General features: G+C 39.1%; 1 protein-coding gene across 22 annotated transcripts in view; it reads left to right on the plus strand.

Annotated features, from left to right (window-relative positions):
* CEP112 (centrosomal protein 112) overlaps window positions 1–26,226 on the plus strand; it is a 420,211-nt gene that overhangs the window by 171,835 nt on the left and 222,150 nt on the right. For all 22 annotated transcript variants that reach the window (XM_082441876.1, XM_082441874.1, XM_082441872.1 and 19 more), the window contains one exon: window positions 14,649–14,756. In XM_082441876.1, coding sequence (XP_082298002.1) covers window positions 14,649–14,756 — 108 coding nt within the window. The remainder of the gene's footprint in view (window positions 1–14,648; window positions 14,757–26,226) is intronic.

Genomic DNA, 26,226 nt, shown 5'->3' on the forward strand with positions numbered 1-26,226 from the left:
ATGCATGTATTATATATGCATATATTTTACATATACATATATATATAGTTTTTATGCTTCCATTTAAAAAGAGATAAGAACTACAGATTTTGTGTATTAGTCTTGTTTGCTCTTTTACGTTGAATTTTATATATCTGTGCCCTATCTGTGTTGATTTAGTGCAATCCTTTTAACACTGAATGTATTTTATCATATGAATATACCTTATTTTATTCATCAGCTCCGCTATTCAAGGGCATTTAGTTTATTTTCAAGTTTTCTTGATGATGAAGAGTGTTGCAGTGCTTGCCTGTGATTTCATTTTCAGCTGGAGTTATCCTCCTCAGGAGTCCTGAGCACACACTGGCGGTAGAAACATCTCTATAGAAGGTTTTATGGCAGAGCCCCATGGGGTTTACGAGTTTGGAACTGTGCTTTCTTGTTATTTTCTTGATTCAGATTGTGCGGATCTGGGTCCCGAGAGCAGGGTCTGAGACCCCCTCCTTCTGTCTGTTTTCCCACTCAGTGCCTTGGGCAAAAGCTAGATTCCTGCTGAGAGTTTTTGGGCTGGAAGGTGGGGACTTGCAGTCCCTGCTACATGAATGTGCATCTCTTCCCAGCTCCCTGCTATGAGCAGAGCCCAGATCCAAGAAAGTGTATATGGTCCAAATGTGCAGTGGAGCTGCACAGGAAACTCTTTGATCAGCTTAACATTTAAAGGAATACAGAAAATATTGAAGGAGGGGCCCTGGCAAGAAGTTTTAAGTATACTGCGAAGAAGGCTAAAAAGGGGGCTCTTGAAAGTGCTCAGGCTAACAGTACAACTTTCTGACAAAAGCTGAGACTATGACAGGCACATTTGGCTCAATAAATGCACCTTTTGGGGCTGGTGATGTAATATTAACAGATTACCCAGAATTCATGGGTAAGGAGAAAAACAAGCAAACAACATGGGACTTGTGAAAACATTTTGTAGAACAAGAAAAAGGCGTTTGTATTCAGCAGTCACAGAATAAAAGCATATTTCCAAAAACAGTTTACTGTAAACTTCAGAAAAAAAAAACTCAGAAAAGTAGTACCTTTAATAAGAAGACATGATCTATATGAAAGAGGCTACATATATTAAGTAAAATTAATGCAATTAAACCTGGATACGTTCTGGAAAAAGTGTTGAACCTCAAGAATAAAATGAAGATCCACCAAGTTTCTAGGTAGGATGCAACTGGCAAAGAAATTAGAGAAATAATGGAGTAATGCTTCAGAGTTCTGAAGCAGAAAGGCAGTGACCCAATTGCACGCACAACCAAGGAGTTTTTCACTTGCAAAATAAACAGAAAAACATTTCTTACTAAGAGCTCACATAATGTATACTGATTATTCCTTTTTTGGAAAAATTATGTCAATTCAGAGATGAAGCAGAAGACATCCCACACATGAGGAAAATATCATACTGAAGGATGAGTAGAGAACAATGGAATCCAACAAAATAAAAACAAATTTAACTAATTGCTACAAGTCTAGTTATAAGATAGAATGCTAATGTTTACCGATTCTTGAAGCAGAAGGTACAGAATATAGAAAATACAAATGTGATATAACAACAACTTAAATCTAAATCCTTAGGTTATGTTAATAAAGTTCAAGAAGCAGATGGATAGGGAGAGAGGGAAGTACAGTAACTAACACTCTGCCATGAAAAGGTGAGATTCAAAGGATTCTTAAAATTAGGGAAATGTAGGTTAAAATACTTTTTAAATGCATAAACATAAGCATTAATAGAACTAACAAGATTTTACATTCTCATCAAAATCTTGAGAAGATAAAAGCAAAACTCAAGATACTGCCAAAGGAACAGAAGTAGAAACAGAACAAAATGTCCAAAATAAGACAGAGTATATAATTGTAGTAATACATTTTAATAGGTTAAAAAAAGGTATTGATTAGCTGACATAAATCTGTGTATATGCTATTTATAATAAAGACACAACTAAAAGTTACACAAAAATTATATGTGGAAAATATATTTTATCACTTGTATTCAGAATAAAAGAAAGAATGTAGTACTATCATATAAATTAACATCAATGCAAGTCAATAAACTGGACAAAGGAATATATTTTTGCATGAGAAAGCCAAGAGTCCTTATGAAAAGGGTGTTAGGAATATATGAAAAAATTTACATAAATAGTCATGGGGTGCTTTAGTAAATTTTTCTCCATATTTGACTGCTCAGGGGGGCAAAACCTAAACAAATAGGAGCTCTAAATAGCAGTTTATAAAACAGCTATATTTCTACTTTCTACGCTTTAAGTATGACATATTAAATTCCTACTCCCATGGAGCAGTTACAAAACTCAGTAGACCATAAAGAAACACTCAATATATATCTGAAACTTGACATGACAGAGAGCACGTATTTTTTACCACAATGCTTAGTAAAACCAGAAATTAAATTTCAATTAAAATCGCTACATTGGACTTCACCAAAATTAAAACCTTTTGTTCTTTGAAAGACACCATTAAAAAACAACAAAAGGAAGTAAGGCAAGCCAGAGAATGGGAGAAAAGATTCACAAATATTTCCAAGAACTTGTATCTAAAATATAAAAGAAATCCTACAACTCAATAATAAGAAGACAAACAACCCAGCTAAAAATAGGCGAAATATTTGGACACCTCGCAGAAGACTAATAAGCACATAAAAAGATGTTTGATATCATCATTCATCAGGGAAATGCAAATTGAAACCAAAATGAAATGCCACTGCATGCTCACTGGAATGGCTAGAACTGTGAAGACTTGTTGGCAGTGCCAAATGTCGGTGCAGGGCCAGGGTGTGGCCACATGGGGCTCTTCTCCACTGCTGGTGGGAAAACTGCCGAGTTCTTAACCGCTAAGACATCCACCGCCATATGCCAGCTGTTCCATTCCTGCGTGTTTAACCAAGAGAAACGAAGCCAGATCCAGACAAAGCCTTGTACACAAAAGTTGCCAGCAGCTGTATTCACAAAAGCCTAAAACTTGAACAACCCGAATGTTCCTCAAAAGTTGAAAGGACAATCAAAATGCAGTATAGATGATGGAATACTACTCAGGAATAAATAGGAACGAACTACTGATACCCTCAACAAAGGATGTGTCTCAAAGTCCTGCTGAATGAAAGGAGCTAAAAACAAAAGAGTACATGACTGAATGTTGTGTACTCTCTGAGTGATGTTAGAATTCCCTAGATAATGTCAAGTTGTTTGTTTTAGTGGATTATCAACCCAGTTTGTTTCAGAGCAAAAGTCCTGTCTCATTTTCTATGGGTGGGTTCCAGTTTCAGTTAAGTTTCCAAGCCTTTGCTCTGCAGGGTTGGGTCTGTTTGTATTGTGCCACTCAGGAGTGAGTCTAGACTTGGGTGGTGATTTAAATCACTCCACCCAATAACCCCAGGCACTCATGGAACATTCCCCAGGGTAGACCATATGTTTGGCCACAAAACAATTCTCAACAAATTTTAAAAGGACTAAAATCATACAAAATGTGTTCTTTGACCCAAATGGTAATAAATTAGAAATAAACAATAATAAGAAATCTGGGAAATCCCCACATATTTGGAAATTAAATAACACACATGAATGACTCATGGATCAAAGATGATATTACAAGGAAAATAAGAAAATATTTTAATTAAAACAAAAATATGGTATATTAAAATTTATGGAATGCAGCTAATGCAGTACCTAGAGAAAAGTTTGTAGCTTTAAACATCTATCTCCAAAAGGAAAGTTCTCAAATCAGTAACCTAAACTTCATCTTAAGAAACCAGAAAAAGAAAAGCAAGCTTCTGCTCAAGGAAGCAGAAGAAAGGAAATAATAGATAATTTTATATACATGCAGAAAGCAAAGAAAACATTAAAATAGAGAAAACCAAGAAGAGATAGAAAGTCCAAATTGTCTTATAATAGATAATGATATTTAATTAGCAATTAGAAATCTTTTCACAAGGAAAAGCCCAGGACCAGATGGCTTCACTGGTGAATTCCATCAAATATTGAAGAAAAAAAAAAAACTTTAGTTCTTTGAAAACTCTTTCAGAAAATTGAGGAGGAAGGCACACTTAATCAGTTCATTCTCTAAGGCCAGTAGGACTCTAATATCAAAGCCAAAGATGCTGCAAAACTAGAGTAGTATCTGTCATCACTGTAGACACAAAAACCCTTAATGGTATTTTAGTAAACTGAATCTGGAAACTTATAAAAATGATTATTTACCAGGACCAAGTAGGATTTATTTCAGGAATACAAGGTTCTTTTAACATTCAAAAATCAATTAATATCGTACAGCATATTAATAGAATAAAAGACAAAACCACACGATCGTCCCAACAGAGGCAGAAAAAGCATTTGAAAAAGTTCAACATCATTTATGATTTTTAAAAAATTCTTGGCAAGTTAGGACTAGAAGCAAACTTACTCACCCTAATAAGGTACATCTATGAGAACCCTAAGCAAATATGCTTAATGTTGAAAGACTTAATGTTCTTCCTCCTAAGAACGGGGAAAAGATGTCTGCTTTTGTGACTTCTATTTAACATTGTATTGGAGACTCTAGCCAGTCTCCAACAGGGCCAAAAAAAAAAAAAAACCCCAAATAAACAAAAAAAAAAAACCCAAAAGACATGTAGATTGGAAAGGAAGAACTACCAATGTCTTTAGATGACATGATTCTGTATGGTCAAAATCCATAAAAGAAATACTAGAGCTAATAAATGATTTAAACAAGTTTGCAGGGTACGAGATCAACATACAAAATTCAGTCATGCTTCAATATACTAGTAATGAAATACCTGAAAATGAAATTAAGAAAACAATTTAATTTACAAAAGCATCCAAAAGAATAAAATATTTACAAATAAACTAATGAAACAACGTGAAGACTTACTCATTGAAAACTATAAAAGATTGCCGAGAGAAATTTTAAACGATCTAAAGAGAGCTATTCTGTGTTCATAGGTTGTAAAACTCAGTATTGTCAAGATGAAAGTTCTCCACAAATTGATGTATAAATTCAATGTAATTATTGTAAAAAATCTCAATACATTTTTTGGGTAAAAATTGGCAATAAGAAATGTTTATTTTCACTAGTAAATTTGTTAAAAGTAAGTTAAAATAGCACTGAGCTCTTTTCCAACTAACACATAGGTAGAAATCCATGAAGGCCTGTGGACACGGGCAGACGCACATTTCAGGAGGAAGAGTAAAGATATGTAACCTTTCTGGAGGACTGGTTTAACATTGTGTTTATGATTTACCTGTTCTACTTCTAGGACTTTATTTTTCAGGACTCCAAGGTTTGCAAGATGTGTGTTCAAGGATGTTTCTTGTGATGTTATTTATTAATGGTAAAAAATTAGAAACTGTACGTCAAAAAAGTTAGAAAGAATGTAAAAACTGATAATCTTTTTTAAAAGATAAAAAATGAAGTCTCAGAGTTGTGTGGCGGAACGGAAAGCCCTGGAGAGAATGTGATCTTGGGAATCATTAAATTAAGAACCTTACCCAGCCGCAAAGTGAGACTGCCATAAAATGAGGCAAGCCAGGGATGAGAGACAGTATCTGTGCAGTTGATTCTGGAACCACCCTTCCAGTTGGTCCACCCTCACGTCTGACTGCTCTGCTCTGTGCAGGGTCATAGTCTGTCTGTCTTCCTTCACCAGCTCTGCCCACCCATTTGACTCTCCCATTTCTTGACCTGAAAGGAGTCCATGTGCTCCTACCATGGAGGCGTCGCATCACTGTGGACTGGGTAGATGATCCGATGGAGGGTCCTCTTTGGTGCACGCCTCTAGGGTCCCCCCCCCCCCACACCCCACACCTGTGTCCTGTCTTTGTCAGCAGTCCTCACTGATCTGTCCAGTGGTGCTAGATTCAGACTCAGTGAAAACTGATAGTGATGGCAACTGACAAGCAGGAAATGTTTTGATTGCTTTCTGTTGGAGATAAGTTCTTCTGTGGTTTCAGTCATAAATAGTTTTGCCAAGTGAAGTTGAGTTTCTGAAATAAAGTACCTTTGGTGTGAGTATAATAATAAGGAACCCCGTTTATAATGGAATTCTTATAGCCAGGCTCATTTGCAAATTGAATAATTCTCACATGGCAAATTTGAACAGACATTAAATAAAATGTATATGTCAAAACATGATAAATTAGATATCTTCTATTCCAGATTGTCAGTTGATTAAAAAGTGTGACTCTGATATAGCTCAAATTCTAAAAGAAAATCAATCAGCAGATTTAGTATTTGGAGAATCATAATGTTTTCAGATTTTTCCATAGTCCATATTTTCCTTTTTTATTGTTGTTTTGAACTGCTCTTCTCTCTTCTCACTGAAATCTTTTGTGTAAAAGCCAGCAGAGCTTAGGGCATCTTTTTCCATTTGGAAACAGCTGCAGATAGAAGACAACAGGAATTTGAATTAAAAAATAAAAGCTTTGAGTTTGTTTTTGAAAGTGAATTGCTGTTTGAAAAATGAGGCCCATGAGAGAAAATGAAACAGACTTAAACTTTTTTAAAAAATTGCTTCACACTGTTTCTTTCACTTTGAAGAACTTTTTATCTCATTTAAGATTGCTTAAATAACCTAATTTTTACTGCAATGGTGAAATCCATTATATGTGTTAGCTGTCAGCAATTAGTTGTGAAAATATACATATTTTAATTGTGAAAGTGTATTACTCTGTTAGAATTATTTCTGTATATATGTATATAGTTGTATTTTTTAAAGAAATAGTGTTCTATATTTACCTATTCTCTGTGAAACAAATAAATGACTGAAAAAGACAGCTATGTTTTTTGAAGTATTGGCAGCAATTATAAAGTGAAACTTTTTCATCTTGAAAACCGACTGAATGAATGTCAGATAACTACTTCCTCCTGGGGCTTCCACTAACCACTTGACTTTTCTAGTTAATTTTTCTCCTCTTGAAAATTCATCCTCATTAACTGGTATTTGCTGCTAATATCTGGCTTTAAATTCTGTTCCTTTTTCTTTGCAGCCGTCAGCTACATGATATTAGCTTTATACTTGGAAAACCCAGTGGTTTGCCTTGAAAACAAAATTCAGAAACACTGCTGTTGACTAGTGAGGTTGCTTCTGGTTGCTAGTACATTTGAAACTGATTAGCAGTTTCTTACATTCTTAGGGATTATAAGTTTAGCTCATCATCTCATTATTGCTGTTGAATTAATGAAAAAATTCTCAAGGTACAAAGAAGGAAGAATGCCATCTGAATATATTTGTGCCTCTATAAATGTAGATGGATAACAAACAGACTTAGAAAGACCCATCATACAGACCACTCATCGTGACTTGTACCTTCGTCCTCTTGTCCTTTAAGGGTCATGCTGGCTCATGTAATGTTTTTTTTTAAAAATTTATTTATTTGTTTTATATTTTATTTTTGGCTGCGTTGGGTCTTCGTTGCTGCGCGCGGCTTTTCTCTGGTTGTGGCAAGCGGGGGCCACTCTTCATCGCGGTGTGCGGGCCTCTCACTATCGTGGCCTCTCTTGTTGCGGAACATGGGCTCTAGGCGCGTGGGCTTCAGTAGTTGTGGCTTGTGGGCTCTAGAGCGCAGGCTCAGTAGTTGTGGTGCACGGGCTTAGTTGCTCCGCAGCATGTGGGATCTTCCCGGGCCAGGGATCGAACCCATGTCCCCTGCACTGGCAGGTGGATTCTTAACCACTGCACCACCAGGGAAGCCCAGGCTCATGTAATGTTAAATGAGTCTTTTTTAGACCAGTTTTAAGGTAAAGATCCAATGTAAATAGAAGCATTTTCTCTCAGTTTTTTAAAAAATTAATTAGTTAATTAATTATTTTTGGCTGTGTCATGTCTTAGTTGCAGCATGCGGGCTCTTCTTTGTGGTGCACGGGCTTCTCTAGTTGTGGTGTGTGGGATCCAGAGCACTTGGGCTGTGTAGTTTGCGGCATGCGGGCTCTCTAGTTGAGGCGTGCGGGCTCAGTAGTTGTGGTGCACGGGCTTAGTTGCCCCATGACATGTGGGATCTTAGTTCCCCGACCAGGGATCGAACTCACATCCCCTGCATTGGAAGGTGGATTCTTTACCGCTGGACCACCAGGGAAGTCCCCTCTCTCAGTTACTTTTTGATGATAATGGAGAAATCTGTCTAACCTTTTAACATTTGAAATTTTGTCTTTAAATGAGATTAGGTAGCAGAGGTAAAATTCTAGAACTATATTTAAATATTTCAATAGAGCCTATTGTGCTAATTAATCAATTCCAAATGACAACATCCAAAGACTATGTATAAATATTTGGCTTTGAAAAACAAAATTAAACAAAAAATCAAACAAATAATTAAAAGAATCTTTAACTCTCATCCTTAAATGCTTAGTAGAGTAGTAAGCGAAACTTTTCCTAATAATATTCGTCAAATCTCTTTTGCAGAAGAAAAATAAGCCAAAAAAAATCTACTGAGAACATTGGACCAGGAAATATGTCATTCTTTTTATAATTGACTGATATGAAGGGTTATTAATTGTGAAAACAGTAGCATTATTATTTTTTAATATTTCAAACTGTTTTATTGACTTACTGGCCAAGGATTTAACAGACCTGATTTCTTCTTTCATTCATTTATACAAAATTTATGAATACTTGCTCTATATCAGCCATTGTTGTAGGTTCTGGGAATTCAGAGACTGTTAAGCCATGTTTGTGGCCTGTGCGATAGACTGATGCGTAGCTGTGTGATTGTAATTGGCGGCGTAACTAGTGGAATTAATAGGTCGTTAGGAGAACTCAGAGGAGGCACATCTAAGGTAGCCCAGTAGATTATGCGGGGATCTGCAATTGTGGCATCTTTGTGTAACAATGAATTTCTCAAATGTTTACTGTTAAAATGTAATTGGTAGTGAATTTAGCAAGGCTTCTAAATATAAGGTGAAATATACAATTCAATTTTATTTCTATATATTAGCAACCAACAAATAGAAAATAAACTTTGAAAAAGATATCGTGGTACCAGAAAGCTTCTCTTACCTAAGAATAAATGCAACAAAAGAAATGCAAGGCCCGTGTTTTGAAGACTAAGAAACATTACTGAGAGGAACCAAAGAAGACCTGAACAAGTTGAGGGATATATCACGTGTATGGATTCAAAGACTCAATGTTATAAAAATGTCAGTTCTCCCCAAATTAATCTATAGAATCAACACAATTCTAAAAATCAAAATGTTGCAGTGCTTTCTGGGGGGAGGAGTGAGGGAAACTGGCGAGCTGATTCTAAAATGGATGTGAAAATACAGAGGGCTCAGAATAGCTATGGCAACCTTATACCACCAGATATTGAGACTAATATTAAGCTATAGTAATTAATACAGTGTGGTTTTGGCACAAGGATGACCAGTGTTTTACAGGAAAGAGACCAAAAAGTGGACTCACACATAGATGACCAATCTGATTCATGTCGAAGGAAGTATTGCAGCGCAGCAGGGAGAGACGGGCCATTTCAGTGAATGCCGCTGTGTCAGCTGCATAGCCAGATGGAAAAAGAATCCTGCCCCTCACTACATCCCATCGCAAAATTAATTCCAGGATTGTAGATACGCAAGTGATAGGTAAAACAATAAAACTTTCAGAAGAAAATGTAGGAGCTCGGTAAAGATGTTCTCAATAGGAAACAAAAAGTGATAAAAAACAAAATGTTGTTAAATTTAAATTCATTAAAATTAAAAACTTCAAAAAAAAAAAAAAAAAATTAAAAACTTCTGTTAATCAAAAGAGACCACTAGATAATACAAGAGCAAACTCAGAGTGGGAAAAGATATTTGCAGTTCAGATATTGAACAAGAAAATTCATATCCAGAATTGATAAAGAACTCCTACTAATCAATAAGAAAAGGAAAGGCACCACACATGTGTTAATTAATTTTCTCTGTTAAGGATATTAGTTTCTACTGAGTCTTTAGCCAAGCACAGAAATAATTATTTATCTGTCTTTCTGCCATTTATGTCTGTCTGTCTATCTCTCTCTCTCTCTCTATATATATATATGAAAATATTTGAAAGACAGTTTCTTATAGTTTAGCTAAATATGTATTAAATACAGCAAAATACACTTTGAATTGTATATTTCTATAGAATTGTATAATTGTCTCATATGAATTATACTGTCAAATAACTCAGAACATAACACAAGAGTACTTTACTACAGAAAGAACAGTAACTTATTGTGACCACATTTGACAGAGTCTGCCAGATCTTGGCCCAGTGCCCATTCCCACTTTCTTAGTAATACAGTACAGCCCTGATTTTATTTAGGGCAACATTAGACACAGTTTTAAAATTGCAATCTCTTACCTTGCAGGTGGAGTTTGGCTTTTAATGTAGTTCTAAGTGAATGCGATGCAAACAGCATAATTAATTTGCTTTTGACAGGAACTTGCAGGAAAGCCCCTTAAAAGGGTTTCCACTCAGCGAATATGGACCCTTTGCCCTTGTCCCGTCACCCTTTGCTCTTCCTCTCCCAGGTGTTCAGAGCTGCAGAAGCCATCCTGCAACCATTCTGGAAGTTGAATCGCAGAGACCTTCACCCTGACATCTTTGAACTGCCGAGGTCGCAGCCTATTTCTGAATGTTTTGTTACCCAAGGAAAACATAAAGGGCCTATGTTGCTTAAGCTCTGGATATTTAGGTGTTTTCTTACATGTAGCTCAAGTAATGCTTGAGGCAGCATCTAAGGAAAAGCCAACACCCTTGTTTACCTCTCTCTATTACCTGTAAACATTAGACATTCACAGAAATACACCCCAAGCCCTTTTCTGCTCCTAATTTGATCATCAAGTTCCACTCTTGGATTTTTTGGAAGCCAGAGTTACACACTGAAGGAATGGGTTTTTTTTTGTTTTTTGTTTTTTCCTTACCCTTGAAGTTAAATGGAATATGGAATGATGTGTGATCAAGCAGAATCTTTTGTATCTACGGCAACTGAGAACGCTGCGTTTCTACACAGACTTCAAGTAGTTTACAAGACTTGTTTTTATATTTTTTTGGTTAAATTGTGGAAGGAGAATGGAGTGGGGTCTTGCATTTTCGGTCAGTATAAAATAACATTTTCTTATAGCAGTTATTATTTACTTTGAATTTTTCTTAATGTTTAGGTATAAAAGGTCTTTCATGTGCTTTAAATTGTTTTCTATTTTGATTATAGAAGATAAGTCAGTTTTTTGAAGGAAGATATCCTACTTTTTATGAATGTTGAGTATTCAAAGCTCTTAATTACATTAAAAATATTTTAATAATTATTATTTATTTTTAATAGTCAATCTGTGCTGAAGTAGAATAAGAACCAAAAATCAACTTCATATGAAGATCTGTCTTAAAAGTACTGAATAAACCAGGTCTTCCCTCCTTGATTTACCTTCTCTTGTTTTCTTTCTCTTTTGCTTTTGCCTACCCTCCATTCATCCTTAAGAATTTAATACATGTTTATTTTGCATACCATGGCAATTAGTTAATAATTAAGATACAAAAGAATTATAAGTTGTAATTTCTTTTATTTGGGAGCTCACGATCTAGATGAATAGACAAAGCTCACACATTTGAAACACTCCCATACTCTAGAGAAACATACAGTGTGCCAGGAGAATGAAGATGTTAGGTCCTAGAGCACAGAGAGAAGGGAGATGTTGACGCCAGTTGGTGGATCAGAGAACCCCACAGAGAGGAGAGGAGGCTTGAGTCAACCTTGAAGATGGATTGTTGGATGAGGAAAAATATGGAGGGGTTTTCAGATAGTGTGAGGAGCGAAGGCGAATCCAGAATAGCCAAGGGAATCAGAGTGTGTAGGGGCAGAGCTTGCCGAGGACAAATCAAGGGGCCTTCGGGTGGAGGTCTAATGTGAAAAGCACTGAAGGAGAGAGAGCCTTGAAATCCAGGTCTTGAGTTAGAAACGGAAGAAAACAACGTGGGCTCGACTGTGCTTGCTTTAGAAATTCCTTAGCAGATTTGACCACAAGACTGATGGCCTATGGGTTGGTCATCTTAGAACTCTGATCACTGAATTTGGAAGCTGATGACTTAGTATCATCAAGGTTGCAGTCTTCGGCATCTACAAAGAGATACTTAGGTACTAAACATCATGCCATAATCTAGAACTCCAGACTTCCGTGTAAGAACCAGAAATGGAAAGGTTGGTGTTAAATAGCAAATTCGTGGGCAGGAATATGCCGTTTGTTCTCATCCAGTGAAACTGTCTGCTTCTCACTGAACAGCTCTGCTCCTCAAACCTTAAAGTTTAACTGTGTCTGAATAAATGTATTTGAATGTTTTTTTTTTCCCCCAAAATCTAACATGAAAAACTGAAGGGAGCCTTTTCATGGTTTATTTCCTCATGTTTTATCTAATCTTAGCACCTACCAAAAGGTAGCCTGAAAGAGGACATTGTGTGCAAGTTGAAAAGAAGAAATATCTCAGCATATCAGCAAAGCAGAGCAAGAAGTGATACAAAGTAGCCAGTGACAGAATGGTTGTCACATGAACTGACAGGTGCTTCAGAAAAAATATTTTTCAAAATTAAACTGGGGTAGAAAGACAAATTAAATCTTGCACCAGTTTGAATGAAAGGTGCCATTTTCATGTCACCTAGCTGAATAGCTTTCTCATTACGTAAGGATCTCTCTTTCCTGTCACATGTAAAAGAGCAAGGAAAATAATATATCGTCTATCTCATTTTCTAAGTGATAGAAAACATTAGATTTAACACTATTTTATTTATTTTATATGTGTTATAAAGAATTTGGCCCTATTAAAAATGTTGAAAATTGTCTTTTTTTTTTTTTTAAAGTGTTCATTCAGCAAATTTCAAACCAAGTTTGGTGCACTGTGTCTTTTTGGCGTTTTTGTTTTTGTTTTGTTTTCATTTGATCAGAAGTTATTGAGTCCCCATGTGCTCCAGGCAGTGTGCTGAATGGTTGGGATACATGAGTGAACGTGGAGTTACATCCCTCTGGGGGAGACAGACATTGCAAACAACCCTAATGAATAAGTATATTGTATAGTATACCTAAAGATGCTGTCTCCTGTGGTTAAAAAAAATCATTCAGGCAAGGAAAGGGCGGCTGGGAGGGCTGCAAATTAAAATAGAGTGGTCAGGGAAGCCTCAGTACAAAGGTAACATTTAAGCAGAACTTGAAGCCTTTGAAAAACAAGCTACATGAATGTTGGTGGGGGGCTTCTAGACCCCAAGATGAGAGCTTTGCTGGCACGTTTTAGGCCTAGCAAGGAGGCCGGTGGGCTGGCGTGTGGTGGTGATGGGGGAGGTCCAGAGCCCTAGAGATGGGCCTAGAGAGGTACTGGGATTGGATCATAGACTGTGGTCCACTCTTTGACTTTTTTTTTTAAGTAACAGCTTTATTGAGGTATAATTCACATACCAACAGTTCACTCGTTGTAAATGTACAATTCAGTGGTTTTTTAATATATTCACAGAATCGTGCAACCATCATCACGATCAATTTTAGAAGGTTTCCATCACCCCACAAGAAACCCCATACCCTCCCAAACCGCTTTCACCCTAGGCAATCCCTAGTCTACTTTCTGTTTCTATGGATTTGACTCTTCTGAAAATTTAATACAAATGGGATAACACAATACATGGTCTTTTCTGACTGCCTTCTTTCACTTTGAATACTGTTTTCAAGGTTCATCCATGTTGAAACGTGTATTAGTATTTCATCCCTTTTTATGGCTGAATAATATTTCATTGTATGAATAGGCCACATCTTGTTTATTCATCAGTTGATGGACATTTGCGTTGTTTCTTCTTTTTGGCAATTATGTATAATGCTGCTATGAATATTTGTATATAAGTTTTTTTAGTATGGATGTATGTTTTCATTTCTCACCTTGAGTGGAATTCCTGGATCATATGGAATTCATATGGGTTCATGTGGTTCATCTCTGAGTTTAGTCTTTTGAGGAGCTGTCAGACTGTCTTCCAAAGTGGCTACGTCACTTGACATTCCCACCAGCAGTGTACGAGGGTTCTCATTGCTCCACATCTTCAGCAACACTTGTTATTATCTGTATTCTTGATTATAGCCATCCTAGTGGGTGTGAAGTGGTATGTCGCTGTTTTAATTTGAAATTGCCTGATGACTGTGATGTAGAGCATCTTTTCATATGCTTGTGGCCATTTCTGTATCTTCTTTGGAGACATGTCTTTCCAGTTCCTTTGCCCAATATAAAATCAGGTTTAATTGCCCGTTTATTATTGAGTTGTAAGAGTTCTTTACATATTCTAGATGCAAGTCCCTTTTCAGAGAGATGGTTTGCAAATATTTTCTCCTGTTCAGCACATAACAAGGCCTTAATAAAATCTTGTTGAATAAGTATTTGGATGTTCAAAATTATATTTCCACCGCAGTGTCATTGTAGCTTTAGAGTTTAGTCAATTGCATACCAATTATAATTTCCCTGACTTAAAACTATTAAAACCTGTCAAAATAAATGGACATATCCTTCATTATTTTATCATCTTTAAATTCAGCATTATGATTGGTGAGGTGTTGAAAATCTGTCATTTTAATGATGGACAAGTGACAAAAATATGGAATACAATTTGTCATTTAAAAATTTAATATTTGACTTTTAAATTTTATAGATGGGAAAAGTGGAAGCCGATCTAACTAGATCCAAGTCTCTTCGTGAGGAGCAGTCGAAGGAGTTTCTGTGGCAGCTGGAGGACGTCAGGCAAAGATACGAGCAGCAGGTCGGTCCTTCCTCTGGCGGCTGCCTTTGATTCTCTCACGCGCCTATACTCTCTCTGCTAAATATCTCTTTATGTCACAAAATCTCTGCACAACGAAAATATTTATAAGAACATTATTACCAATATATTTGACATATTTAACGTAATGGTTGTTTCACTAGAATCTAGAAACAGAGAACTTTAACTCTCCGCTGAAGTCTGTTCTGACAGTTGGCTAAACTGAACATTTAATTGAAACATTTACTGTGGTTCTTGAGTTCTCCTCCTGTCAGAGCACAAGTTTGACTTATTTATTTAGGAAATAGTTTGGGGCACCTGCTGTGGCCCAGGTACTGTTGCTGAGCCCGGGCAGAGCGGTGAGCAGGGCCGACAGGGTTCTTTCCTCACAGAGCTTGGACTTTGGCGGGAAGCCGGTCCATCAGTTAAAAATGAGATAATTTCAGAGAGTGAGTTGGGAAGCAGAAGAGAGGGCGTGTGCGTAGACTTGGCCGGGCGGCGGGTGGAAGGGCCTGACCGGCTCGGACAGGTGGGCAGGGGCCTGGTGCTGAGAGTCCTGGTGACGGGAGGGGCCGCGAGGAGGCTCTGGAGGAAGAGGGGTCCAGGCTGGAGGGGTGGCAGCTGGCGGGGGCTGTTCGGGGAGCGAACAACACTCGGGCTGGATTGGCCGGAGCACCGAGGGGAAGGGTCCGGCTGGGACCAGGACGCGGGGGCAGCAAAATGAGTTTAATTCTGTGCTCAGTACCCTGCCTCTTCTTTATTAATAAAAAAGGCTTTATTTTTATTTTTTTTAAAATATATCCCTGCAGACTCTCGGAATAGTCAAGGCAGCTATTAATATTTACTTGTTTGTCTAATTTGCTTGCCTTGTTTCCTTAACATCTAGAAAAATATTGATTAGCTTAGTCACTCAGTTAAAATTGTTTCCTAGACAGTATTTGAACCTTTTTGTTCTGGAAATCTGAATAACTTTTTCTTTCATTATTTTATTTTTAATCCCTTATTAAGTGGGTCCTTCATCTGCAATTGCTATAGAAATATTTTCACATGTGCAAGATGATATATGCTCCTGGAAGATTATTTGAAATAATGAAAAAAAGTTATAAATAAAGCCAATGATTAAATTATTGTAAATCTATACTATGGAATGCTATGTACTTATTGAAAAGATTGATATAAATTTGTAGGAACCAACAGACACAGATTTCTAAGACACAGTGTTAAGGGGGAGATAAAGCACATCACAGAACAATTGTTATATTATGATCCTATTTATGTAAAATTAAAATATATGTGTCTGTATCATATAGCTAGATATGTTAGTTTAGCTTTAAAATTCTAGAAGATTACACATGTCTATAGAACGGGCATGAAATAATAGGTTAGATTATGATAAATTGACACTTTCACTGTATGCTTTAAATGAACTTTTTTACTTAAAATTTCACAAAGAGCATATATCATGCATTACTTGCATAGTTAAAATATGAAAGTTATGAATGTAAAGAAACAATAGAATAGAATAAATATAGAACATTTATATTATATCTCTAGTACTTTAAGTGGGTAATAAATTTGGATTAATGCAATACAAAATCAATTCAAGCAATTACACATAAAATTGTATATACATAAAATTACATAAGAGGTGAAAATCCTAAAAGATAAGAAAAGACACAGAAGAAAGAGCACTAGCAGATTATTTCAGAAGTACCAAAAGTACCGAAAGTCTGGGTAACTTCAGATTTTCTAACTCCCAAACCCAGTGCAATAGCATTATTTTCTCAGAATCTTCTTTAAACAATGGTGTGAGAATGAAGTATCTAATTTCTGATTAATAGATGATGGCAGTGAAAGTCATTCTGACATACACCAACTTGAAAACATGTATTTCCACTGACATACACTTTCTCTAAATAGCCGTGGAAGACGTTTTCTGGGCCTTTAGTACTGGAGTGGAGGTGGCTTGGGAAACTAGTTTAGAAACCAGGCATAGAAACTTACATAAGAAGTGGAGCCCACAAGTAGGAAGAGGTGGGGGTCAGAGGGAAACTGAGGGAATAATTCATCAAATATAAATAAGAATATTTAACGAGGGCTTGTTAACAAGATATAGTGTATAACCGAGGTGACTTTTGGATTAAAAGCTGTATAGAAGCACTAATAAAAACAAGAAAAATGTCAGTTTCTCCATGTAAACTGATGAAGGAACAGGGGAGAGAAGAAAACCAAGTTTTAAACTCTTTCTAGGACACCTATGCTCATCAGAAGCTATTGTATGGCAGGGTGAGTGTGTGTAAGGGGTTGAGAAGTTCTCTGAGCGTTTTTAAAGTTCTGTTTTCATTTTGATGATACCCGTGTGGATGACAAGTTTATAACCGAGTGTGGCCAGGTCACTTCAGGGCCTGATCTGCATTTATTCTGTGATCATTTTGGCACAGCTCTGACTTTTTAAAGTTGGATGTAACAAGTAAAACCACTGAGGAAAATGAACATTTGACTAAATATAAATTATTTTAAGTTAAAGAAATAATATTTGCCACAAATATCGTAGACAAAGAGTGATTCCCTTTGTCAAATTAATAAATGTATAACCAATAAAAATAATTAGCATATAAAGTAATTAGCATAAATTTTAGCAAAATCATTAATGCTCCAATAAATGACCTGGCAAAGGAAAAGAAACATATAAGAAATAAATTGAGTAAACGACCATGTAGAAACATCTTCAGCCTTGGTATTAAGAAAAATGCAAATTAGAATAGTGATGTACCATCTAAAGCTGGCCAAAGTTTAGTAAAACTGGTACTTTCATATATTGCTAGTGGCGTTATAAATTAATGTAGCCCAAAGGACTTTGGCAGTATCTACCAAGAGTCATAAAGTTTGTTTACCTCCTCCGGCCAATTATCCTTAACCTTGAAAATCAGACAGAAATATTCAGACAATGATGTTAATTATTTTTCAGATGGTGGAATAATTATTTTTCAGATGGTGGAATCATGGTTGATTCTTTTCTCACATGCTCTACTTTCACATTGTGATAGTGTCTTTGTAACGTGACAGTCACTTTTTTAGTGTAAAAGTAAATTTATATAAACTCATTTGAAGGAATGTTAAGCTTCATAGGCTTTTCTCTGAGTGATAGATTTAAAACTGTACCAAATTTTTGGCTTTTAAGTCTTGATCAAAAATACTTAATAAGGAAAATTGATTCTTTAAAGAATTCATACTATTAATGGAAGCCATACACTATTGCATCAATTTTTCTGTATTTCATTTTCATGAGAAAGAGAGAAATGATATAAATGTTATACAAGCGTATAATAGGAATTTTTTAGAAACCACACAAAGGTCTCTGAGGTCAGTGCAGGGTTCACCTGCTTTTATTCTTCCTGTGTCTGTAGGCCTGTTCACTAGAATCCGTGCAGAGAGTGAAGACCCCAGGCAGTAACCTGGAAAGGAAAGACAAAAGCAGGAATATGAGCTAGTAGGTTTTAGGAGAATATTTTTTGATGTGATAATATACGAACTTTTTAAAACCTCTTTTTTTTTAAGCAGAAAATTCTATTAACTGGAACAGCATTGCCCCGACCACTCCAAATTGTTGAGGTTTTTATTGTGAAAGCTTATCATGAGAAAAGATAGGCATATGGTAGCAGGTCCCTACGAGCCAGCTCGAGCGAGTTCACTGAAAGGGAAGCCGATTAAACTGAGCTTATTCCCTTCTTTGGGCAGACTGGCCAGGCTGGTAGATAAGGAAAGAGGAATAGATGTGATAGATTTGGACTTCACTGAGCCGTCTGACAAAGTCCTTCCTGAAGGCCGAATAGGAAATATGGTTTAGCCATTGGTTCATTTATGGGGTTAAGGGATAGTTCAAAGGGCCATCTCTGAATGACGATTGTCACCCTAAGTGAGATTTCTATGTGTCACACTGGGTAATGACATAAGAGGTTAGTTTCCTGCTTCCTTAGAGTTCAGAGGAGTAGCTAACATGTGGGATATGAAAATCAGTTTTCTGAAGCTTTAAACAGATGAAATTAAGAAGATTAAGTTTATTGGGATTGAATATAAAATTCCATGCTTTGGTTCAGAAAATCATCCTTAGAAAGTATGCGGTGGGGGAGACGTAAGGTTGTCTAGGTGGCGGGTGACAAGCAAGACAGGAAGAAACCCCTGGGGCGATGGGTCCTGGAGGGTAAAAGATACCGTCTCCTTGTACTGTTTTCCCATCAGGTCGTATGAGGAGTAAGTCAGTTCTGGTCACCACATTTTAAGTAGGACGCCGACAAACTCAAACATGTTCAAAGCAGAGTTTCCAGAATACGGGAACGTTTGGGTCTAGGTCAGAGGGAATATATCAAGGAATAAGGGTGTTTGCCAAGAGAAGACGAGACTGAGGAGGGTTGCATATCTATCTTTAACTCCAAGGTCTGGAATAGAGGAAATTTTATGATTGGTTTGTGTAATAACAGTCATAATAGCCAACAGTCAGGAGGTCACACTCTGAGCCGGGTACCGTTTCCACCTGCTTTAGGTGACTTCAGCCACTTCCCGTCCTCACAGTCATCTCGCGAGGCAGTGCCGTTGTTTATTATTCCATCTCCAGTTGTAGAAACTGAGCACCTCCAGTTAAGTCACTGGCCGCAGGTGCCGCACAGTTAATAGGTGATGAGATCAGACGTGAACGTGAGCCACGCTCTTAACTTCACTCTAACGGACCCCCAGGGGGCTCCAGGGGGCAGAAATTGAGCCTCTGGGTGTGGAACATTTTGGGTCAATTCGAGGTGGTTCTTTCCTAAAGAATTATTCAAATGTGCAGTGGTTCGTCTCGTGACAAAGTAAGTTGCCCACCTGAGCATGTTGAGGTGATGTCTGGATGTCCCTCCCAGATCTGACGTTCTGTGACCTGCGCCTTCGTTGATTCACCCCCAGCCTCCCGCCCGGCCCCGTGTGCCTCTTGACAGCCGTAGGCGTCTCCAACTTACTTACACACCTGTCCATACCTGCCTTCTCTACCTGCCACTCAAGTGCGAGGGTGACAACTTTTCTATTGTCTTGTCTTTGCTTAGGAGTCCACAAATCTTAAATGCTACGGGTATAGCATTTCACCCTGCAAGGGGATTTACATGCCGTTCACCAGGCACTTGCTTCTCAAACCGGGGAAGGCGGCCCCTGGGGCAGCACGTGAGCGCTGGGGTGCAGGGCCCTGATGCCTGTTTCCTGGAGTGTTGGATTCACTTGATTACTTTGTGGGAAAGCAAAGTGGTTTTACTATTGAGGTAACATTCATTTTAAAACAAACATAGACTTTTCCTGTTTTGTAAAATGCAAAATTCTCATGAATTTTAAAGATAAAATAGGACATTTCAAAGAAACTTCCAGTTTGCAGAGGCTGCTTCAGGCTATGCCCTCAGATCCCCCAGGGGGATATTTTTCATTCTCACTGCTGTGAGGGGTGCTTTGGTGGAAAAGTTTTAGAAGCACTTATCCGGTCCAATCCTCACATTTTATAATGAGGGAACTCACATCCAGAGGAAATGAATGACTTGTGCCTTCTGGGCCTCAATTTCCTTATTCAGTGCAATTTGTGAGCCACTCCCATTTAGAAAGCATCATGCCAGGAACTGTAATGAAGTGAAAAAAGCAAAGTGGTATTTTAAAATATTTTAGCCAAAATGCAGGCATAAAGCGTGCAGATGTGGAGAGAAAAACATCAAACACATGGGATAAACACTCACACAAATATCCTGTAAAGCCCAAGCTTTCATCAAGATTTCCTGTTTCTTTCCTGTATAACCCATTGGAACAAAAAGACAATTCTAATTGTCTTTTCACAAACCTCATTCAAGTTGGAAACAAACAACAAAGCAGGCATGCTAGGATTTCCTGAACTATGGAGACTTTTCTTGGCAATCCCGTCATATCATTCTTCAATCTTATATTTTATATCTTCTCTTTTCACTACAAAGCCTTTAAAGGGAAATGTAGTTCAACAGATAAACAAGTGGTCAAATTCTCCAGAAAGAATAAATACTTATTGTTGATGATGATAAAAATCACTGAAGGACCAAATCCTTACACAGTGCCGTTATTTGAAACAAAATATTTTACTAGCAAAGACAAGTCAGAAATTGTACAAGATAAGCAACTGGGAAATTTTAAGGGCAGTTGAGATATTTAAAAAGCAGATAGCGTGCAATTCCCAGTTTTTTCTCTGTAAGTATTTTAGTTTTTAGTTTTCTAGATTTTTTAGGTAATATAGCCTGAAGACATGGACCTCTTTTAAACTAGACCATTCAGTCTACACTGGGAAAGGACATAGCAGAAAGCAAGAGAGAGGAGACAGGGTACCGGCTCCCAGTGCAGGCGGGGTGGCTGGCCTGGGAGGACAGGCCGAGGCCTCAGCTGTAAGGGGAGGGGTGGACGCGGCACAGAAGCCTGTCGATCTGCAGAGGGAAAACGAGGACGTTCTTATTCCTGAGGATTTTCTCTGTGAAGCAAGAGGGAAGATCATTTGCTGACACTGAAGGAAGCACGTGGACAGGAGAGCTGACGGAAGTGGGGGTTGTTTGAAAGTATTTTGGTGATGGCGTGACTGATAAGACTAGAACAACTTGGTAAAATTTCTTTTTGGTACTGAGGTCCCAGATGAGGTGGGTGACCATGAATCTGTGAGCCTCCCTAAAACTTCTTCAAAATGGATTTTCGCATGATTTATTCATTTCTGCATCTAGTACACCTCTGTTATTCTCTTTGCCTTATTCTTCTTGCTCACCTTATCACACTCTTTTTAAAAGTCTTTTTTGCTTGGCTTTCCTTTTTCAGTTCGTAATCATTTCTGAGCCTCAACTGCAGTCACCGGACTCCTCGGTGGTGATCAAGACAAATTCAATCCCTGATCCAATGATGCACTAAGTCTTTCAAATTCTTTCTTTCCATAACTGCCTGATCCAGGGCGTGCAGCCATGCTACAGGGCACAGATGGGTCTTACAGGCAGCAGGCAGAGCCAGGTTCCTGGTGTCTTAGGGTCCAGAATGAGAGATCCAGACTATGAAGCTACAGAGCCCGGGCCTGTAGTCCAGGCCAAGTTTTGGGAGCCTGGGTTCATAGAATGTGCAGTGATACTTGGTGAAAAGTACTTAAGGCAGGGCCTCTTCTTCCTTTTTTTTTTTTCTTTTTCTTGGCTTGAATCTTTTCTCATCAAGGTTCAAACAAATGGCACCTTTACCTAGAGTGGGAATGAAAAGGGCAAAGATGAACATAGTTTTTCTCAGTGACTGTAATATGAAGCATAGATGATTTGTTTTAGGGATACTTCATTTTAAAAAATGTTTCCTAGACAGTGATATGGCTAAGCGATGATCCCACTCTCCAGGTACCTTAAAAATCTAAGGTCAAATCACGTCTTTGCAATCATTCATCACTTAATTCATGTTTACTGAGCAACTACTTTGTGCTAAACACTGTTCTGGGCGCTTAGGATGTGGATGAACACAGGAGAGTCTGTACTGATGGTGGAGGAAACAACAGTCCCCCAGCCTTAGGATATACTGTTCTGTAAGGTCATGGTCACTGCTGTGAAGTCAAGCAGGACAGGGTGTCTGTGAGTGAAGGGCTATTTTACAGAAGGGTGTCATTTCATCTAAGACGTTATTTTAGAGAAGGTCGTCAGTGAAGGACTTTAAAGAAGTGATATTTGAATTAAAACCTGAATGAAGTAAAGGAGAAACCTTACAGAACCTGAGATTAGGAAAGGAGATTTCAGGCAGAGGGAACGGGCAGGGACATGGCTGGAATGGAGTGAGCGGGGGCGGGGCAGAGCCTATCAAGTCCTGTCGACTGTGCTGGGAGCTTGGATTTTGTTCTGTGAGTGGCGGGAAGCCACTGGAGCATTTGACCAAGATCTGGTTTGTGTTTAGAAAGATTCCTCTCGCAGCTTTGTGGAGTGCTGATTGTACAGGAGGTGGCAGAGGACGCAGGGAGGGTGGTTGGGAGGCGACTGGAGTCTGATAGTCAGAGGCTGGCGAGAGGTCACCGTGGCTGGACCGGGGCGGGGCAGTGCAGGGCGGGGGGTCAGCCTTGGGCTGTGCTCTGCAGGCAGGACTTGTGGATGAAAGGGAAATGGAGCGTGAAGAAAAGAGGGGACTCAAACACGACTCCAGCTTCCCCGCCGAGCCACCAGGTGAATGGTGGTGACAGACACTGACACGCAAGAGAGAAAAGAAAAGAAGTGCCAGGGCTGAGCCCAGGGACGCAGTGACAGCTAGACGTGGGGACGAGATGGAGGAAATAGCAAAAACGCCTGAGAAGGAGCAGCTGGTGGGTAGAAGGAAAAACCAAGGAGGTGTGATTTCCCGTACGCCATGTGCAGCCAGTGTTTCAGGAAGGAGGACGTGAGTAACCTGTTGTTTAGGTGTTGCCGAGACGGGAAGTTAGATGGAGACTGACAGCTGACCACTGGGTTTGGCAAGAAGGTCTTTACCACCTTGACAAGTCCAGTTTCGGTAGAATGTGGGAACAAAACCCGAGTGATGTGGGCAGGGAGAGAACAGGGTGTGAGCAGCCCGTGGAGGGACTTCGAAAGACAGGGGAGTGGAGAAGTGGGGTGGTCTCTGGAGGGTTATGTAGGGTCAGGGGAAGGATACAGTGAAGACATCCGTGTTGATGAGCATGGTCCAGGGGAGAAGACAGTGCTGATGAGGCAGAGAGCGATGGGGTCACTGTGAGAGAGACGGGCTTAATTTGGCGAGAGCAGACGCTTCAGCGCACAGAAGGAAGGACTCCCTGGGCCACAGGGCCAGCCAGGCATTCAAGTCAGAGGAGGGCAGAGACTGTGCAGGTGACAAGTCAGTTTGGTGATAAGGAAGATGAAGTCATTCTCTTCTGACTGCAGGAGTCCCTCGGTCTCCGTAGGCGATCCGATACCCACATCCACGGATGCTCAAGCCCCTCATATAAAATGGCGTCGTGTGTGCGTATCACCTGCGCACATCCTGCCGTGCGCTTTACATCACCTCTAGATGACTTACAGTACCTAATGCAGTCTAAGTGCTGTGTCAGTAGTTGCTGAAACGCTGCAAATTCAATTTTTGCTTCTTGGAACCTCCTGGAATTTTTTCTTCGGTCCTCGGTTGGTTGAATCTGCGGAGGGCCAGCTCACCTTTTAGTTTTTGATTTTTGCTCCCGAGTGCCACTCATTCCACGCAAAACGTTGAATAATTATGCTGCATTGTAGTCAGTGTGAGGACAGTATGAAGACAATAAAGCCTTCGTCCATATGGTGGAGGAGTTTATAACCTGATTGATCTGTTTGTCCTAAATTTTATACTAACTGGGAAACTCTGATGGTTTTTATTTTTCATATTCTACAGCAGGGATCTACTAGATTAAGACGAACTGAATGTGTTTTAGATAAACGGACATAAGGTAAAATAAATTAAAATTAAAATATACAGTTAAGACGTGTTTTTCAAAAGTGTTGAACTCTGCCTAAGAGGGTATAGTCTTAGTTATCTCAATTTTAGTGGCTTGAGTAAACGATCATTAAACCACGAAGAAAAATCTTCTTGAAACATTCGACTCTCGGGCTCCTTCCTGGGTTTTAAGTGAGGTCTGCCAGATAAAAACACAGAAAATCGTAGCTGATTTTTCAAAAAGTTTTAAACCCTCCAGGTGCTTATTGTCACTCATCACCTGCAGGTGGGGGGTAAGTATTTTGAAGTGTTAACTGGGAAAGAAAACTGCCGAGAACAGGACTTGCTTCCTGCCCAGGCAGCACGGATGGGCTGATCTCTGCTGGGCCTTCCTCCTTCATGATCTCTGCTGGGCCTCCAGCCTCCAGCCTCTAGCCTCCAGCCCTCAGCCCTCAGCGCATGCCAAGCTTGGCGGCTCCAGCGGGCGTTGGTCCCCGGCTGTACAGGTTGACTCTGGAGGAAAAGGAGTGAAGAAGCAGTGCAGGCCGGCAGAGCCTCGCTGTATCTCTCATAGCGGTTAGCACAGTCCTGTGAAACTTTCAAAGGAAGAGAATTTGTGTGCTGAACTGAATTGCTGATTGACAGATTTTGTGGATGGCTCATTTCGTTGTAGCAAATACCTAATCCTGGAGCCACAAGGCTCTCCACAGGTGACAAATTCTATTTCTGTTCTTGACACACTGCTGACTTTTTACTGTTTCTTTTGGTGCCTGTTTCTATTAACATGTTCAGAAAGTCAGACCATATTGTAGTATTTTCTGTGCTAAAATGTTTTTTTCCTCTGACTCCAAAGGCTTGGAGTCTTTATTGGTCATGAAATGTAATGTCCAGTAGCACATTTTATATCATATAACTGCAATTTATAAAGAAAAGATTTGAACATCTTTTAGTAAAGAATCAGTCTAGTGAAACGGTGCTGTCTTTACAGTAGACTCTGCCTCACTGGACCTAGATTTCTGGAGCTCTAGAGAATTTGGTAACTTATTTTGACATTTCAAATGTGCTGTTTTGCAAATGCAAATGGAAAATTGCTCAGATACATAGCCTGATGATGTTAAGTCCTCTACTTCATTAAATGGAAAAACACAGGGTGTGATACACTTGCCTTTTAGTGAGGATTTTAATGAGTCTTATCAACGACACAAAAGTAGTACTGAATTTCACAACCAAGAAGCAAAAACTTTCACAGGGATCCCTTGAGTAGGATGTGGGATGATGTGGGAGTGTCACCTGGCAAGCCCTACAGAAAATCCTCGACTTTCAATGGCTAGCACTTTATATCAAAGTGCCTTTTGAACTGTTATTAGTCTAACGTATATAATTATTGACAATTTTGAGCTGACATTCATCGCTTTTTTTAAGTATGTAGCATGTTAACGAAGCTTGCGATTTTACTAGGTAGTGGTCTTCTCTACTACTTCAGCCATGTTGATCCGAGGTGGAGATGCCAGAACTGCCTTGGCATAGTGCTGAGGACGAGGTCGAAGTCTCAGGAGAATGAGAATATTAGAGCAATTTGTTACTTTAGGCCAGACACCCTCCACCCAGGGAGGGCCTAGGAGGTGCTGAAGAAGGCATGGTGATGGGCCCCTGATTCCACTGAGTGGCTCCAGGCTGGCTTCCACCGTGTGCCAGGCCCACCGTAGGCACTGCTGCGCTGGAGCCGGGCGGCTGACTTTCATTGGGCTGCTGGGGGTCTGCCAGTGGGGCCCTGAACATCAGATGGATGGTAGGAGTGACCGCTGCAGTGGGCAGCATGGCGGGAGTGGCCACCAAGGTGTCTTGCCCTGCAGGGGTCTGTGGCGATAGTGAATAAAGCACGGAGTTCTGAGGGATAAGACAGAGACCAACGGGAGTGATACTTGTACAATATCAAGAAAGAAAGTCAAGAGCTGGCAAGTGAACTTTAGACAGTTTTCCACTTCAATGGAAAATCATGATTCAAGTTTCCAGATTTAAGTTCACAGACCCAGAATCCATGTGCTTGAAGGGA

The sequence above is a fragment of the Balaenoptera physalus genome (assembly GCF_965194825.1).
Source record: "Balaenoptera physalus genome assembly, chromosome: 20".
NCBI classification, from domain to species: Eukaryota; Metazoa; Chordata; class Mammalia; order Artiodactyla; family Balaenopteridae; genus Balaenoptera; species Balaenoptera physalus.